Here is an 18,758-nt window from a genome sequence, read left to right as displayed (position 1 = left end):
AACACCTCTCTTGTCGATCAATGTCGATCAAGATTTAGTAATAGTAGATTTTAGATATTTTCAGTCAGCCTTTGTAAGTAAAAAAATAACCTACTTGACCACGCCCATTCATGCGATGTCATGCGTACGTGCTAACCGGGGCGTGTTTGTGTGAAGTGCATCTAGAGGACGAGGAGAAAACACTCCACTGTCGGAGCATTGAAGTGTTGCAGCACTCGGCTGGAAGTTCCTCGGAGAAAAGCCACGGCACATACATCCCGGGGTACAATCTGGCACGTACTAGATTAATAACCATGAAGTTATTATGGTCTGTCGGTGTACTTCTGTTGAGCTGTTGGCGAGCCAACGCGGCCACAGGTAAGCGTTTTTTTTCCACCCTGTCAGCCATGTTGGTCGAAGATGTAGACTCTGGCCTCGATGGGATGTTTTTCTAACACATTACTCTTTAACGGTGCTGTTATTGTAGTTTTTCCCTGATTGAACGCACTCATTGATTTTAAATGCTAAATTTACCCCCGGCGTTTGGATCATAAATATTAGCTCCATTGGGCGTCCCGAGCTAGCAACATACAATGCTAATTCGCTGCTGTTGAACATCATTAGCCCAAATGGTTAAAGGACACTCTTTAAAGATTGAGACATCATCTTTGGGGTCCCTTTTTAGTAATCACCAGCGTCATTAAAGGCATTAATATGTGGCGGTTACGTAATGTGTCGTGTTAGCTTCAAAGATTTCTGGACGCGTCGTTCTAGTGTCATAAGGGCTGTTGCCGTCCGCTAAATGCTACCTAAGGTTGCTAAAGATTAGCCGTAACAATCTGCCTTTTGTCAAATAATTAATCAACTCATGTTTCAAATTAAAATACGGTCAAGATATGTGACATTGCCCGATTGACAATACACCAGTGTTTCGCAACAGTGTTGACGTTAAGCTAACTTGGTTGTAATTCGCATTCAACATCACAACTATAAAACAACCACTGTAGATCACCCTCCATTTTCTTAAGTTGGCGTGAAATGTCTCGTGATTTTACGCACCACGGGTGTCATTACGTCCGTGATGAGCATCGGCGAAATGAAAAAAAATATATATATAAATGGCGCTGGAGAGTGGCATATTTTGTTGACTAAGTCTAAATTGCCCTTTAAAAAAAAAGAAAATCCATATTTTATAGCAATGTTACAAAATTTTTACATTTGTAAAAATCAATTCTGTGATTAATTCCATCCGATAAAGCATGTGATACCTCATTAACTTCTCTACTCCAAATATTGAAGTTAGAGACGATTTTGTATGGGAAAATTGTGCATTTGCATCAATGCTAATTCGTTGATTATAGTTGTAGTTTGCAAAACTGTAAAAGTGCCTGGTGTCATATTAATACTGTAAATATACAGTGTAAGTATACTGTAATTACTGTAATTAAAAATGTCTTTCTAACCCCATGCTCAGGCTGATCTTGCACTAAATCCGTTGCGGCTCTGGTGCTGATTTCTGGAGCATATTTTCTACTCATCCCAGACTCTGTATTGAGTAGCAACTGAAAATACATTTTTCGTTTTATCAAAACTAGATTATACTAGCATATTTCAAAAATGGTCTTTATTTTATTTTGCTAAAACCGCTGCGCCTCCTGAGATCATCTGGTCCCCCTGCAAAATTGCAGCACCTGAGCTGTAATAGAATATATCGCAACATGGCATGCTTTTACACAGTGCCAATGGTTTCAACATACTAGGGCAGGAGACTGCATTTTTCAGTATAGCATTAGCATTGGGGAAAATCCTTCCACACAGGATTCTAAAGGAAAAACACCTTGAATACCTTGAACAGAACCCAGGCACTGTGATGCGGCCATCTTCTGGACCTTTTGGGTTAAGATATAAAAATAAAGTAGAATGATAGATGGTAGTTCAAGCCATAAGTCTTATTTAAATTATTAATGGGTATCGTTCTTAGGTAATAAAAACCCAAAATTCTCCAAATTAAAATAATTTGAAAAATTGTCAATGTTCAGTACCATTACTTTTCATCTGGACATTCAATCCAATAAACATGGGTTAATTTCTGTAGTGGAAAGAGTTTTTGTCCCTCCATTCAGGGGAAAAATGTTGGGATTTGCATAGTGTTTCAAAAATTATTTATGATTATTTAGCAATTATACATGGGGACTATTAGAACATTATTGTTATCTTACGACACTTTGCCATGTAAAGTAGGTTGTGATGTAGTTGGGTCTTTTCAGACAGCCCAGTAATTTTTGTGTGTTGTGTTCAAGAAAGATTTAGGGCAAGTTAACACCATTCATCAGTCCAGTGGCTTTGACCGCTTTATTTGATTAAATTATCCTTTAATACACAAAAAGGGTGTTGCCTGCCACATCACTCTCATGATTTGGGTTGGACTAAATGACTGACTTGCTAGGTACACTTAATCTAAAATAAAGTTTAAATTCATTGAGTTCTCTCTAAGTTGGCTTATGGCCGTGATTAAATGGTGCCTCAAATGTTTTCTCTACTGAAACTGGTGTTATGCATTTTCCAGTGTACGCCAGCATGACGTTGTTTTAGCTGTTCCAGTTTGGTGTAGAAATGTCAATATTGACAAGCATTGCCTGAGGACTGTGCACCCTTTTTGTCTTTTCTTTTTTGTTATCCTGAAGATGAAGAAATCCTGAGTTAATTTTCACCCCACTGCTATATGTAATATGAACATTGGCTCTATATGAAGATAAAGCATGTACACTTAAGGCCCTGTGAAATCTGTTTGACTTTTCCCCTAAATTCTAGGTTATGTTTTTACATTTTGGATCCCCTGCCAATTATTTTAGTGTATTGAAAATCTGGAATCTCCACCATGTAGTGATTATTCACGATTCTCTCATAAAAAGTTTCTTACATTAAAGCCGTAAAACACAACATGATGAAAATATACTCATCGAGCCCGAGTAGCATACGCACAAGCTAACCCCCCGGCTAGTTTCCATTCACGCTCTTAAAGAGTAGATTCAGCCAACTTTCGCCGGGTTTTATTGACAATTTAACCTGTTTTGGTCAGGAGGGGATTGTTCTGTTTTTATGATTTTGTGCCACGACTGAACGGTCTGCCTAGTAAATACTTCCACCCACGAATGTTCCTTTTCCTCACAATGACAGCATTTCATTCATCTGGTATATCTGCCGCGGTTCGCAGTCTTCAACATGGCTTGTTTCCGTTTTATCATTTATACTGGTATAAGTCAATTTACACCGGTACATAAAAAAATTCGCCCAACCCTAGTTTTTATAGAACATTTTTATAGCTAACGCACACTGTTTCCCGTTCTAGTGATCCATGGTTACTAAAATGGTGAAGTGTTTGCTTGCTCAAGGTTACTGTCTAACAGTAAATACGCACTTCGAAAATTCACCGTTTTTTGGGGTCACCCTGTGTGAATATCAGTCATGGAGATTCAAATCTATGCAGATGTAGAATTTATGAAATATGTTACAAGATAGAAATAAAATACATGTACAACAGCAATGACTATTTAAGGGTGAGGCTGGCAAAAACACTTCAGGGGCGGTACTGCAGTTTAAGAAAAATACAATGTATTACTCCTGAAATGACTAAAGTTATGTCAAAGGCAAAATGTATATCTTTTTATTTTGTAGCTATAAAGGCGACTGTTGGTTAAAAGTGGCATCTTAAATTAAAATGGTTACATGATAGCATCTACAGATTACGACTAATCCACTTTCTTTCAAGTAAGCCAATTAGTTTGAGCACTCATTTGTCCAAGCTTCATGTCCCTCAAGGATCTTAACTTTATTTTTCTGATCGCGCTCTGGAAAGAGGGCCTTGCCTTTTGCTTTTTTGGCTTGCAGTTTAACAATTCTATCCAGGACCCACCCAAACATACAGTATATCAAGCCTTGACCTCCTTTTATCCGCCTGGACCCCCACCCCCACCTTAGAGGGGCCAAAGAAAACTGCTCTGCCTGCTAATGCCTTTGAAAACTGGTGTGAGATGAAAAACAAAACATTGTGGAACAATAGGATGTGTTGGCGATTAGTGTTTCCTTCTCTATTATTTTAGGGCATTGCACTGCTGATTCAGCAGGAAAAAGAACGAACACTTTTTTTTGTCAGTTTACGTCTGTTGTCTTAAAGTACACATTTTTACACAAGAGAATGTACACATTTCCTAGGGCTACGCCTCGCTTCTATTTTCCATCACGTGCACATTTGTCAGCGCTGTTGAATTGCGTGTTTGCACACAAACTATTCCCCTAATTTTCTGGGTTCCAATTTTCAATTACATTCCAAAGAAATCTCACCATTGTTGTTTTAATATTATTAAGAGGCGGAGAAATGTCTGGCCATGTGGTTGAAAGACTCATTTCATTTGCTTTGATTTTTTTTTTCTGATTTCACTTCATAAGCAATTTGTGTAAAGCTGCCATGCATGTACTTGTTGACACTTTCGTTGGTCTTAGTGTTGCAATTTAGTTTGGTTAGTAATTACATTTCTCATTTCTGTGCAAATCATGTTTTGTTCTGTCTTTCATATTTCCATTTCATTGTGTTTTATTAATCTTTTTTCTTTCTCTTTCCAACTTGTCTTGTTTTTTTTTCTCCATTGCCGCCTTTATTATCACCAATCCATTGAAATCACCTGGCTATGCTTGAACCCCTGCCACCCTGCCATATCACAAAACCATGTTAAAATCTTCACATTTGCTGGGTTGACTGTAACTGACGCCCAGCTGGTTTCATCAAGTCTCCCCTCTCCGTCACGAAGCTGGTTGACGACAGCGCCGAGCTGCATTGTGAGGTGATAGGGAGCCCCATCCCTGAGGTGCAGTGGTGGTTCATTGAGGGCCAGGAGCCTAACGAAACCGTCACACAGCTCTTTGACGGCGCACGGGATGACCGCGTGCAGATAAATGCCACATATATATCACACGCCACCAGTACCATACACCTCACGGGCCTCGCCCTCGACGACTCGGGCACCTATGAGTGCCGCGCCTCCAACGATCCCGACCGCAATGAGCTGAGGAAGACACCAAAAATCAAGTGGATCCGCTCGCAAGCAAACATTATTGTGATTGAAAGTGAGTGGCCCGAGGAGAGCCCGGTCCAAGTGTCTCCCCATTAGCGAAGTCTTGGACATACCACTCCTCCTGGTCCAAACCCTCCCTCAGTCAGCACTGTAGTGAAGCAGAACCTGCTCATAAAGCATTGCTAGAGTTCCTACCACTCCTTAACCTCCAATCCTCCTGATGTACGACTTCTTCTATCTTAATCCCTTGTCTGTTTTACTGTGCCAAGGTAGCAGTATGATTTAATACGGGTCATAAGGTTGGATTTCGGTCAATACCTATCACTATTTTAGACGTTTACGTATATACACTACTATGCTCAAGACTATTGCCACTGGCTGTGTTAGTTGTCTTCATTTCCCACAGGACATTGTGGCATCATTGGAGCTCTAATCAGATTGAACCAGGAAGAAGCCTGCTAAACAGACCATCGGACACAAATAGAACACAGCAGGGTGGCCAGAGTTTTGAATAGTACTGTATGTATATATACGGTATCCGTGTATATTTTTGCTTGTACTTGAGGAAAACCGATGTAAGGCTTACCAGCAAATTTTTTGGCTACCAGTGTTGCAGTGTCCGAGCACTGATACTTTATAAGTGAAAGTATGCTCAGCCAGTAGCAATTCCCCTGCCTTGTTGACTCGTATTACTTCAGTCAGCCAAGAAGCATTATGTTGCTCTGACTGAAGAATCATGTGACTGAATGCTAGTTGTACTGTGTGACTTGAATCTAATAACTCTACTTCACCCTTTGTGTTGCGTATTGTGTTATTTTTCCCCTTGTGACCTTTTTAGTGCATCACAAACCCAATCTTTCCTTTTGGCTTCACTATCGGTGGGTGAAGCTATTTCTAGCTTATTTTGAACATTAGTGTGTATTTTTATATCCGCTTCCACTGAGTTGTATTTTTGCCAACATATATTTTTAAAAGAATAACGTACACCTATGTCAGGATATCTAAGTGGCATTTTTGTTGTGTAGGCTTAGTATAGTTTTAACATGAGAATGCTTAATAATGCCTTTTATTTTCTCCCCCCCCACCAAAGCCCCAACTATCATCGCCGACCCCATTGAGGTCAACAACCAGACCTCAGCCACCCTCAGCTGCAATTTGACCGACACCACTCTCGTCGTCAAGGGCTCACACTGGACCCACAACGGAAAAATCATCGAGAAGTCCGAGTCCACAGCCCCTGATCACCACACAGTCCTCCAGTGAGTGGTTCACTTATGCATTTGTTTTCACATACCCTACACTGCCCATTTATATCTACAACGATGTGTCTCGCTGCGTGCAGCAGAGCTAGGGGCCAATTTCCCCCAAGGCGCTCGCCACTCTTGACTAGCAGAGAAAAAGACGGATTGTGCAGACGCACAGCTTTGCTCATGGTCTTAGTGCTTGCCCTGACCTTAATTTGCGATTTGACAAGGAGGTTGAAGCATGCAGAAGAGCCGTTGTCCACAAGGTAAACAAAAGCACAATTGTGATTATTTCGGAGAGGGGAGGGGGGGGGGGGTTGCGTGGATAAGTAGCTTTATATTTCAATCCTTACACTTACCAAGTGTATAAATGAATGACAGTTGACAGTAATATTAGCAAAATTTGTAAACTTCATTTATTATATATTTTTATATTTATGATGAATGCCATACAATAGATTTTTAAGACATATTGTTCCTATTATGTGCTCTATTGTACTATGTGACTATGCCCACTTGCCGACAGCGTTTCTAAATAAATACTGTATGCGCGGCCACCACATTTTTTTTTTTTTTATCTCTGTTTTAGTTTTTTTACTTGGTGGAGAAAGTCTCCAATGAGATCTGTTTATTTGTAGGGATCCATGTTTGCTTTTAAAAACTTGTAAATACGTCAGCTTGGTTTTTGTTGGCAAAAGGCAGTCGTGCTTCGAATTTCACAGCTTCACTCTTGGTCAAAAAAATATGCATGTTCAAGAAAATGTTATGTATTATTGCACTAGATTAATCATTTTCCAAAAGAAAATAACTAAATGCAATGAATATGAAATATAAGACATTCCGAAAATGCATTGAAGGACCAAGTGCTCCAAACAATGGAGCAAGAGGCAAGCTCCAAACACAACACAATGAACATCCATAGCTTCACACTTTGCTTAAGGGTGCTAAAAACAATAAGAAAGTAATAAGTAAAGCACTATTAAACATTAAAAACGCAGGAGAAGATACAGAGCTGCCATAAATACCTTGCAGTCGGGCGGTGCCATCTTGAAACATGATATCAAATACTGTATCAGTATGAATGATATGCTTGTTTTTGATATCGCCCAGAACTACTCTGCACAAAGACCCATAAGTAACATAATAAGGAACTCTATCAATGCTAACATGAGTTAATTCTTCTATTCACCCACCCCCTTTTTAACCCAGTTTGGACAAGATCACTCACAGCTCTGGTGGAAAATATGAATGTGTCTTCCTGAGTGACCCAGTGGTGCAGCAGACAATTGAAGTCAAAAGTAAGTGTGGAAATGTTCTATGCAGCAAAAATTGCAGTAATGAGCTGGTCAAGTTTCGTACTCCGTACTTCTCTAATATTTCTCCTCATGCCTGCAGCCATCCCCCACGTTGCAGCCTACAAGCACTCTGAGCATGGCAATGAGCGGGACAAAGGTGTAATGGTGTGTGTGAGCCACAGCTACCCACTGCCCACTGACTGGAACTGGTACAAGGAGCAAGATGGCATCCAAATGGTAAAGCAGCTCTCTAAATTTTACATGATAGACGAGCTAAATGATGATCGTGACTCATGACATTGTCACAATGCAGCCCATTATCAACGGCACTAACGACAAGTATGAGATCAAGAGCACTCCCAACAAGACCACCCTGACCATCAGTGACCTGAGCATCGAGGATGACGTCGGTGATTACACCTGCGCCGGTACCAGCGTTATTGGCACCAGCACCGATAAGATTCACCTGCGTGTGCGCAGCCGCCTTGCTGCTCTCTGGCCTTTCCTTGGCATCGTGGCGGAAGTCATCATCCTGGTCACCATCATCCTCATCTACGAGAAGAGGAGAAAGCCCGATGAGATTACTGACGGTACGTACACGATGCGCTTCTTTTTGTGGGGACCGCCTATCCTCTTACAGGTAGTAGGTGCCTGTCATGTACTGGGATACAAATAATAAATAAATCTGCGAGGTCAGTAATACTCTACCTGGATACTTCATTAGGTACGCCTGCATAAAGCGCTCCAATGCCAGAGTTGTCAGGTTATGCTTAGTTTTAATTGAACTTCCATAGAGCTATTTTGCTGCTGTGGTTGTAGAATCCTTAGCACCACTACAAACTACAACCACAGTAATAAAACACCTTAAAAGTTGTTGTTCTATTGGTTGTAATTATGTGTCAGTTAAACCTGAGCAGACAGCTCTTGTGTTGGACCCCACTGCATGTTGTCGGGTGAGTATATATGATGCATTTTGCAAGCCCCATTGGTCTTTTCAGTTGCAATCAGTCCAGTTGCCAACTACTTTGCCTATTTTTTGTATTTGAACCTAAAAAATAGTTTGAAGAAGAGGGTCAAGAAGCTGAGGGTCGGCAGATTTGCGGTCATGGTGCATATTTCCAATGTTGAGGCATGCGTTTTTAGTATAAACTCCTGTTTTGTTTTTTTCTTTTGGTTTTTTTTTGTCATTATTTGCATTTCCTGGTAGATTTTTTCCCAGAGTTTACTTTCAGCTCTCTGTGTACAATTCTTTCCTTTTTATTTTTTTATTATTTACATTTTGACTTCTCTGTTCGCTGCTGATTTTGCATTTGGTAAGTGAATATGAACTGCATGAGAGACTGAAGTGGTTGAGCTGAGGTGGCCCGCGTGCTTTTGAAATTGAATGAACTTCTCTTGGTCACCACCTCTGCAAAGGAATGTGCTGAAAAAGATGTGGTCACTCTTTCACTGGCCCTGTAGCACAAACACATATACCGCTTCCTTTTCTTTATTCCTTATTGGCCTTTTTTTTAAATGCATGTCTGAGCCAATGAAAGAGTCAAACGAAAAAAAAACTAGTTGACATACAACCCCCCCAAGGATGACGAGTTCAGGGCATTGCTTGCATGTTTTCTGCATCTTTTCCATAACGCATGATGAAGCAGTAAGTCCTCATGGAGACAGTGAATCATTGGACCGCAGAGACATCCTTCCGTGCTTTACTTTCTTCATACATCGCTGTGGTGTCATCTCGCCACCTGTCAGTGCTGCCAGTTTACACGTTTTGATATCCAGATCCCATCTGCAGTCTTCCTTTCCTGTTCTCTCGCTTGTATGCATGAGCCTCTGTGATGCTTTGAGGGTTTTTTTTTTTTTTTTTTTAAAGAACCGTTTGGCAAAATGAGCTTTATAAATGCGTTGCTATGCATATTATTGCATATTTTTCCCCCTAAAGGTTTGTGTTGTGTAAGATGCAACAAGCAGGCATGTTTTGAGTCATGTTCAGATTTTCATCTAACCTCATTGGAGTCACCTTGCAGAAGATTTATCATTTTAGGACGGCAATCATTTGTGAGGGCTGAAGTGGCATGCACAAGACACACACACACAAACCTACTTACATGCTTTTTACTGACTCTTGTTTGTGTGTCCTCCATCCTCCCGTGGTGCCCCAGATGACGACTCAGGCTCGGCTCCTCTGTAAGTACATGTCAGCACCTTTTCCTTTATGGTTCCTCGGCATTGGGTCCAATCATACTGCTTGTGTTTCAGGAAGAGCAACTCTACTGCCAACCACAAAGACAAGAACGTGAGGCAAAGGAATTCCAACTAGATGTTGAAGAGGTGCGTATGAGCTTCCTGTCAAGTGTTAATTGATAATTATTCAGTGTTTCCGTAATGGAACACTATTATTGTAATTGTTAGTACACACTTTAGTGCAGCACTATGTATTAAATCACAGCACATCATAACAATGCCATCGAATAGCAATATGGAAATAAAGCCTGGACCATCAGCAGCTCATACCAGTCACTTGGGTCCATCTTGCTGAAATACAATTTTTCACTTTTCAGTCAGTTACCTTCATTTCCAGACTTACACCTGTATGAAAGAGAAATATATATAAGTTGCAACTGTCTAAGCTGCAGGTATCCACGTCATAACATGGGATATTTAGTACACACGAAGATGTTGCACAGACAAAATGTAACTTTTGATTAAAGACTTTTATTCCAAATTGTGTGTGTAAGATGGATAGTTAACAGTAGCCTACCAGAAAGTCATTCATCGCCGTCCTCATCCTCCTGGGAACTAAAAGCACTAAAGCAGTCTTCTTCAGGGTCACAATTGAACAACCTCATAATTCCTTCAGCACAAACTTTTAGTGTTTGTATCCGCCGGGCAAATCCTCCCCCACACGAACCTTCCCTCTCCTCAGGATAAAAACATTCATTCACATTACGTCAATTTCCGCTAAACAGTAAATTAAGTTTTCATTGGACAATTCTGTCTGTGATTCACTCATTAAAGGTTTGTGGACTTTGTCCGCCCAAATAATTTGTCCCAACAGGAAATGATTGGGAAAAACCTTCACTAAGTGTTGACAAATGTGCTCATTGTGTTTCTCCATCTAGATGGAACATCCACACGGCGGCACTCTTGTCCAAGCTGTGGCGCGGCACATTTGTCCCGTGCACCCTGCAATGTCAAATAACCTTTTTTTGTGCTCGAGTGTTAATGTTCTTAAGGCAACGGCTGCTTTCCTCTTGTTCAGATTTTTTCCCCCCCTTCTACTACTAACCTTCACCATGTTGTGCAGCCTGAGAGTTTAGTGTGTGAAATATGTCCTTGCTTGAAAGCCACAGGGCCCAATATTGCATGACTTTCATTGCCGTCCGAGTGTGATGTTTAAAACAAAAAGTGAGGAATGCATTAGTGGTTAGGTTTATGTTCTTGTTTCCAGAACTAGAGCTGTCTTTTTCCATCCTTGTGAACCACCACCACCGCCATTCTTAGGGCATCACACTTTGATTGAAAAACTTCACAAACTCCTCAAAGCAGAGTTTTAGACTTTGCCATAACAAACACCATTTCTCTAGTCATATTTAAAGACTTATTTTGCTTGCTTTTCTGTTGCCATGGGAAAAAAAATCTTGTTAATATTTTAGACTCATACATTGTACACTATTTAGTAAAAAAAATATTACGAGGACCAACTTAGCAGGACAACAAAAATGTAAGGCACTACATCTCACTATTGTATAAGGAGGGGAGGGGGGCTTAAGGGCGGACTCACTAAAAAAATGTAAAGAATTTTGCCTGAGTTGTGTGTTGTGATTGGATGTTGCTGTTAACGCCATTAAAGAGTTTAGCCAGATTTGTGTGAGTTGTACTTCCTGAGAATATGTTGTTCAACCTGCACAAACTGAATAAAAGGTGTATGATTTTACACAATTGTCACTAATTGATGTTCACTATAAAGTGTGCCTGATGTCAAAAGTAAAATATACTTACATTTAATGACTAATAAAAGACAAAGAATGTATTGGTCATACATTAGCATGCTAATGGTAAAGATGACGTGTGCAGTATATAACACGAGTTTGGTATACATGTATACATAGCGAAAAAAAAATATATATAATGGTCATAATTTATATAATTTGAACGCCAACATACCGTATATTTGTTATGAACTTTGTATATCATCTCGTCAGACTGGAGGTGAACCAAATCAGTTGAGGTATCAGACAGGACATGACAACATGGCCACTTTCGCGCCAGTGGCGCTCCCTTCTGGTCGAAAATTAGAACCGTCATACCTCCTTTGCACATTGTCAAATTAGCACCAATGGTGGTTTAGGGCACCCTCCAGTCTGTGACTGCCATTAACTCAGTCCCCTATATGCAGTGTTTTGCAACCTTTTTTGAGCCACGTCACGTTTTTTTTTTATATTGGAAAAGTCTTGCAACACACCACTAACCACCTCACGTGCATCACTATGTCTATTGGAGGAACGAGGCAATAGGTTACGTGTTGCCACACGGACGAATATTACATTGCTATGCTAGTGTTTACACCACGGACAATCGACAATGGCATAATATTTGCTGAAAATTATTAATAAATTTAAAAAAACGGATATTGGATAATTCCAAACGGCACACTAGTGTGAACTTTACACTCCACATCTCACTTCCCCCACGAAAGTCTTCCGGCAGCAGGAAATATGATCAACACGTTGAAGAAAAAAGAGTGTAGGCATATCAGCTTTTAAAAATAAGGGTGGTTTATAAAACCCAGATATGACAGGATCACCAAAGTGTGTACAGAAATACAAAGACATCATAGAACAGGTTAATACAGTCAACATGTACAAACTAGAGATAAAAGCAGTCGGAGAATGAGCTACAATAAGACATTTTCTTCTTTTCTTTAGTCTCTTCAAATCACAACGAGTACTAACACATTCAGCTAGTCTAGACAACAACTATGACGAATATCATGAAGCACTTGAACGTCAATTCACAAAGTTTCCGGTTTCCTCCAGTGGGGTCAAAGTGCATCTGTCCACATTACATTAATTAACTCATGCCACAGCCACAATATCTTCATGCACAAATATACGCTTATTCATATCTACCTTTTTAAAAATACAAATACACACACATAAAAGCTACAAAATACTGCTTGTCCAAAATGGCAACATCAATCATGGCTGCATCAGCATCATTGCTAATATACACATCATGTCCAATAAATTAAATTCTATGTACATTGGCAACAAAAAGCAGCATGCAGGCAAAGCAACTATTTATTTTTACAAAACATGGTGTGGTGGTGATGCTGTGTATTTTACGTCATCTAAAAAACAAACATGGTATCCGCTACTTTTTCTGCATTTAAGCAGATTGTTACTTCCGTGCCCGTCTGGTGATGACACATTGTCACCGTGGAGACGAACATGGAAGCCATAGCGATAACGATGGGGTAAAATGGACCTCTTAATCAATGAATTAGGGCAATGTGTCCAAAGTGAGATCCGCGCTGTGTTTTTATTGGTTATTTAATAATCAATAAGTCCAATGATTCTCACATCTCTAAACGTTTTGCTTTACCAGGACCACTGATGTGTCTACCTCCACCTGCCATTACTTCACATTTACTTGCATTGGCGTATTAATTAAAGAATATTTCAACAATTTCAGTGAATCTTTGAACATACATATTTCATATGTACAGTATATGTCTGTAATATAACCACGAGTGGCACCCGTACCACAGTTTGAGCATCCATGAATTAGTACAATTCATTGAAGCAAAATGAAGTGCACTACTTGGCTGCAACCAGCAGAGGCACTGTTGCGGAGTCATTCTCAACTGGTTGCTGTCTAGCAAAGTGGAACAATATGACATCAGCTCTGAGAGCTATCCATCCCATCCATCCATCCATCTATCCACCCAACCCTCCCTCCTCCAGGCTGCATGGTTCTGCTGAACACTGCCATGGAAACAGGAGTTTCAGAACATTCAGAGATTGGACCTTCCAATTAAAATGAATATTTTCTTAGATTTTCCCCATAGTGGATGAAAGATATTTAGTCAAATGTTCATCGCTTGTCCCAGTCTGAAACAGCGTAGTGATGAAAAACTTTCAAAATAAGAGCACGTATGGCTTCTGAATGGAAAATTGGCTTCACTTTTTGTGATTTTTGGTGAATGAGTCAAATTATTTCTATTCATAATAACGTTAAAAGAACTAGTGGCACATTTTCTCAAGTTCTGACCCACTAACACAAGCCTCTTTTACACAGAGATGCAGCAAAATAGCCTTTTTTCCCAACAGTGCATCCGGAAAGTATTCACAGCGCTTCACTTTTTCCACATTTTGTCATGTTATAGCCTCATTCCAAATTGTATTAATTTAATCTCTTACCTCAAAATTCTACACAAAATACTCAATTATGACAATGTGAAAACGTTTTTTTTTTTTGACTTTTTTTTGAATTTATTAAAAATAGAAAACTAAGAAATCACATTTACATAAGTATTCACAGCCTTTGCCATGAAGCTCAAAATTGAGCTCAGGTGCATCTTTTTTCCACTGATCATCCTTGAGATCTTTCTACAGCTTAATTGGAGTCCACCTGCAGTAAATTCAGTTGATTGGACATGATTTGGAAAGGCACACACCTGTCTATATAAGGTCCCACAGTTGACTGTGCATGTCAGAGCACAAACACCAAGCATGAAGTCAAAAGAACTGTCTGTAGACCTGCGAGACAGGATTGTCTTGAGGCACAAATCTGGGGAAGGATACAGAAAAATTTCTGCTGCTTTGAAGGTCCCAATGAGCACAGTGGCCTCCATTATTTGTAAATGGAAGACGTTTGGAACCACCAGGACTCTTCCTAGAGCTGGCCGGCCTTCTAAACTGAGCGATCGGGGAAGAAGGGCCTTAGTCAGGGAGGTGACCAAGGCCCCGATGGTCACTCTGTCAGAGCTCCAGCGTTCCTCTGTGGAGAGAGGAGAGCCTTCCAGAAGGACAACCATCTCTGCAGCAATCCACCAATCAGGCCTGTATGGTAGAGTGGCCAGACGAAAGCCACTCCTTAGTAAAAAGAACATGGCAGCCCGTCTGGAATTTGCCAAAAAGCACCTGAATGACTCTCAGACCATGAGAAACAAAATTCTCTGGTCTGATGAGACAAAGATTGAACTCTATGGTGTGAATGCCAGGCGCCATGTTTGGAGGAAACCAGGCATTGCTCATCACCAGGCCAATACCATCCCTACAGTGAAGCATGGTGGTGGCAGCATCATGCTGTGGGGATGTTTTTCAGCAGCAGGAACTGGCAGACTAGTCAGGATAGAAGGAAAAATGAATGCGGCAATATATAGAGATATCCTGGATGAAAACCTGCTCCAGAGCGCTCTTGACCTCAGGCTGGGGCGAAGGTTCATTTTTCAGCAGGACAACGACCAGAAGCACACAGCCAAGATCTCAAAAGATTGGCTTCAGAACCACTACGTGAATGTCCTGGAGTGGCCCAGCCAGAGTCCAGACTTGAATCCGATCGAACATCTCTGGAGAGATCTGAAAATGGCTGTGCACAGACGTCTCCCATCCAGCCTGATGGAGCTTGAGACTTATTGCAAAGAAGAATGGGCAAAACTGCCTAAAGATAGGTGTGCTAAACTTGTGGGATCATATTCAAAAAGACTTGAGGCTGTAATTGCTGCCAAAGGTGGATCAACAAAGTATTAAGCAAAGGCTGTGAATACTTATGTAAATGTGATAGGTTTCTATTTTTAATAAATTCAAAACATGTCAAAAAAACCTTTTTTCACATTGTCATAATGGAGTATTTTGTGTAGAATTTTGAGGTAGGAGATTAATTTAATACAGTTTGGAATGAGGCTGTAACATGACAAAATGTAGAAAAAGTGAAGCGCTGTGAATGCTTTCCGGATGCACTGTATATGCCGCCATATTCTATGAATGGCAACAACCCAAAAGAAGAGGAATAATTGTCCCACCATTATTGTGTCTGGGAGGCATCAGACGTGCATGTGTAAAAGGGAATGCTCAAATGTCAACATCATCCCTATTGTGTGAACAGCAAGTATTTTATTGGTCAAAAAACATGCATGCTAGGTTAATTGGCGACTCCAAATTGTCCATAGGTATGAATGTGAGTGTGAATGGTTGTTTGTCTATATGTGCCCTGTGATTGGCTGGAGACCAGTCCAGGGTGTACCCAACCTTCTGCATGAAGACAGCTGGGATAGTCTCCAGCATGCCCACAAACCTTGTGTGGATAAGCGGTATAAAAAATGGACGGATGGACATCCAATGATCTGATAGCGGGATGCTGTGTTGCTTGTGGTGTTTGGTGTAAAAAGCAGGCCTATTTTGCGGCGTCTCTGTGTGAAAGTCCAGTTTAACCCTCAAGTACCAAATACGTACATATCAGTGATTATTAAAGCTAATTGTTTGTTTTAATTCCATTTGCAATGGATCTAAGTGTCAAAACCGTGACTTCATTATTCTGAAGGAAGCTGATGAGTCGTGTAGACATAAACACGAGTTAGTCATTAGCAAACAAGTAGATAAAACCACAAGACATTCTTCGTTTTGGCAGTTAATGCAAAGAGTAGCAATGCAACACGCACCAAGCACTTTAAGACCATTCATTCTGCAGTAATCTGAAGAAATTGAGTATAAATGTGTCCAAAACACCTTTAAAAAATACATCATCATGTGGTCTTACGAGTATAAACAACACATAACTATGACGGAAACGTATTAATGCACATCGATGTGTTATGTTTGTTTATATTACATTTGTGTCAAAAACATCCCTTGTTGTGTACAAGTCGTTTGTATATTAAATGCACTTTTCCCGCAAGTGCCTCCATAATGTCGTTGTGACAGCACTTCTTGTCTTATAACAACGCAAATTTAAGAAAATCAAAAAAAAAAAAGAAGGAAAGAGTATAAAATAATCCGAGGTCAAACCAGTTGATTTGTTTTTGATATGCTGTGTGTTAGAGTCCTTCCTCAGGTCTCCACTGAGTATTTGTTAGGAGTCTTTTCATTGTCCCTGTAGATCCTGCAGAAGTCCAAAGGGCATGTAAACAGTCGTCTATGCAGCTGGCTGCTAAATAAAAGCATACCTGAAATCAAATGGCAACATTAACAGACAGAAAAGGGGAAAAAAGATTATCCATGGCAGTGTGGTTTTTTTTGTGTGGTGTCCAATGTTTGTGCTTCATCATGGTGTGTGTGTGTGTGTGTGTGTGTGTGTGTGTTTACAAGAAGATGAAATAACGTCTCATTGGTGAGCTCCTTACTGGTTAGCGTCACTGTGCAATGAAAAAGATAATATCTTGAAATTTAGGGTTGTTTATCTCCAAAAAAAGGTAATTCTTATTTTTATAGATAATAAAAAAACAACATTTGGAAATACATTCATGTAAATTTCCCCCCCCCCAGTTTAGAGCTAGGAGGTGGTCTAAACATTCTTTTCATTGCTGGTGTTGTTCCAATTAAAAAAAAAAAAAAAAGGAAATTGAAACATTCTTTTCTTAAGCTGTTGTTTTCATCATAAAATACAATCTAAACCACTCATCGTTGATTTTTTAAAATTAAAATATGATTTAAAAAAGATTATTTTCATTGCACAGCGATGATTTCTGAATGTTTACACCAAAGATTAGAGATGGTAAAGAAGATCCAAAGAGAACAGTGTGTGTGTGTACGTTTATATGCGTGTTGGGGAATTCAGCTGAAGGCCTCGTCATCCGTATCTTCAATTAGAACCTTTGTGTCCTTTTTGGATCTGGGAAAAAAAACAAGAACATTTTTATCTGTTGAGACACATGATACGGATGTTTAATAACAATCCTCCAGTCACCTTTATCCTTTTTTACCCAATATAGGAGACACAATGAGAGTGGATAAGCCATTTAAGACCTAGAAATAAGACTTGTGTTGCTATAAATGTGGAGCTGAATGGAGGGCAGACAGGAAGTGACGCCAGGGGTTCAGAGTAGAGTTTTATAAGGAATTTTTATTCAGGCATTATTGTGTCTGTTGTGAGAGCATTCAAACCTGCAATAAAAACTGTTTGTTCCAGCGATTAAGCCTGGTGCTTGTGTGTCTCACCCAAGATGACAGTAACATTACTGATATCTACGGACCCTTCAGGGGTCGCCACAGCAAATCAATCTCCTCCATCCTACCCTGTCTTCTGCATCTGTCTCCCTCACACCAACTACCCTCATGTCCTCCTTCGCTACATCCATAAACCTCTTTGGTCCTCCTCTTTGATCCTCCTACCGATATATTCACTATCTCTCCTCTGGACATGTCCCAACCATCTCAGTCTGGCCTCTCTGACTTTATCTCCAAGGCCTCTAACATGTAATGTCCCTCTGATGTACTCCTTCCTGATCCTATCCATCCTGGTCACTCCCAATGAGAACCTCAGCATCCTCATCTCTGCTACTTCCAGTTCTGCTTCCTGTCTTTTCCTCAGGGCCACTGTCTCTAGACCAAACAACATGGCTGGTCTCACCACAGTTTTGTATACCTTTCTTTCATTTTAGCTGAAACTCTTCTATGATCGAGGCCAATAAGTGTGAATATTTGAATACTTCATTGTTGCTGTACATTTTCCATGTGAACGTCTTACTGTGATGAGGACAGCAGAGGGCGCCGCAGTGAGAGGCTGTAGGACCTCTTCCACGTCTTCTTGCCAGAGCGGTTCCGGACTCCGTCCTCCTGATCCATCATCTGCTCCAGCAGCGTCTGGTCATCGGCGTTGAGCGGAGCCACGGAAATATCTCTCACCGCACGGAATTCACCACAGTTGTTCAAGTGCTCATTCTCCAGACGGAAGAAGTTCCACACGAAACGCCTGATGGTAAAGATGGAGGAGGAGACGGTCATGATACAGCAAAGTATACTTTTTAATGTTTTAACAGCATGTGTCCCTTGAGTAGGGGTGCCCATTATGTTGATCATAATCTGCTGGTCAATCGTGATGGTAGTATGGGTCGATGGCATGTGTCATAAACTTTGTAGATGTCCTATGACATCAGTCAACAGACATTAATCTCCCCTCCCGCTGTTGGGCCTCTGCGGCAAAGTAAGTGGTGAACAGATGATTCAAGTGAAAGC

The 18,758-nt window shown here is 40.5% G+C and overlaps 2 protein-coding genes across 4 annotated transcripts in view; one reads left to right on the top strand and one right to left on the bottom strand.

Annotated features, from left to right (window-relative positions):
* Nucleotides 1–137: 137 nt before the first annotated feature.
* On the top strand, nucleotides 138–11,523 carry bsg (basigin). 2 transcript variants are annotated; one of them, XM_058072488.1, is made up of 9 exons: nucleotides 138–357; nucleotides 4,750–5,100; nucleotides 6,139–6,307; nucleotides 7,502–7,590; nucleotides 7,688–7,824; nucleotides 7,901–8,177; nucleotides 9,744–9,768; nucleotides 9,841–9,912; nucleotides 10,704–11,523. In XM_058072488.1, exons 1-8 carry the CDS (start codon nucleotides 294–296, stop codon nucleotides 9,899–9,901), a joined length of 1,173 nt encoding a protein of 390 aa, XP_057928471.1. In that variant the 5' UTR covers nucleotides 138–293; the 3' UTR covers nucleotides 9,902–9,912; nucleotides 10,704–11,523. The 2 variants fall into 2 exon arrangements, with proteins under 2 accessions (XP_057928471.1, XP_057928472.1); XM_058072489.1 differs by lacking the exon at nucleotides 4,750–5,100 and having other exon boundaries at nucleotides 142–357.
* Nucleotides 11,524–12,319: 796 nt separating this feature from the next.
* Nucleotides 12,320–18,758, bottom strand: part of xpr1a (xenotropic and polytropic retrovirus receptor 1a) — a 67,340-nt gene continuing 60,901 nt past the window's right edge. The window contains exons 14-16 of one of the 2 annotated variants that reach the window (XM_058072487.1): nucleotides 18,271–18,495; nucleotides 17,336–17,415; nucleotides 12,320–16,750 (exon numbers count right to left, since the gene is read on the bottom strand). In XM_058072487.1, the coding sequence (XP_057928470.1) occupies nucleotides 17,358–17,415; nucleotides 18,271–18,495 (283 nt within the window). In that variant the 3' untranslated portion in view covers nucleotides 12,320–16,750; nucleotides 17,336–17,357. Of the gene's footprint in view, nucleotides 16,751–17,000; nucleotides 17,416–18,270; nucleotides 18,496–18,758 lie in introns of those variants that run through there. The other variant, XM_058072486.1, reaches the window with a different exon arrangement.

This window comes from Doryrhamphus excisus, chromosome 5, assembly GCF_030265055.1.
Source record: "Doryrhamphus excisus isolate RoL2022-K1 chromosome 5, RoL_Dexc_1.0, whole genome shotgun sequence".
Classification (NCBI taxonomy): domain Eukaryota; kingdom Metazoa; phylum Chordata; class Actinopteri; order Syngnathiformes; family Syngnathidae; genus Doryrhamphus; species Doryrhamphus excisus.
The sequence above is the reverse complement of the archived record's forward strand: the minus strand, read 5'-3'. Positions and strand labels throughout refer to the sequence as shown.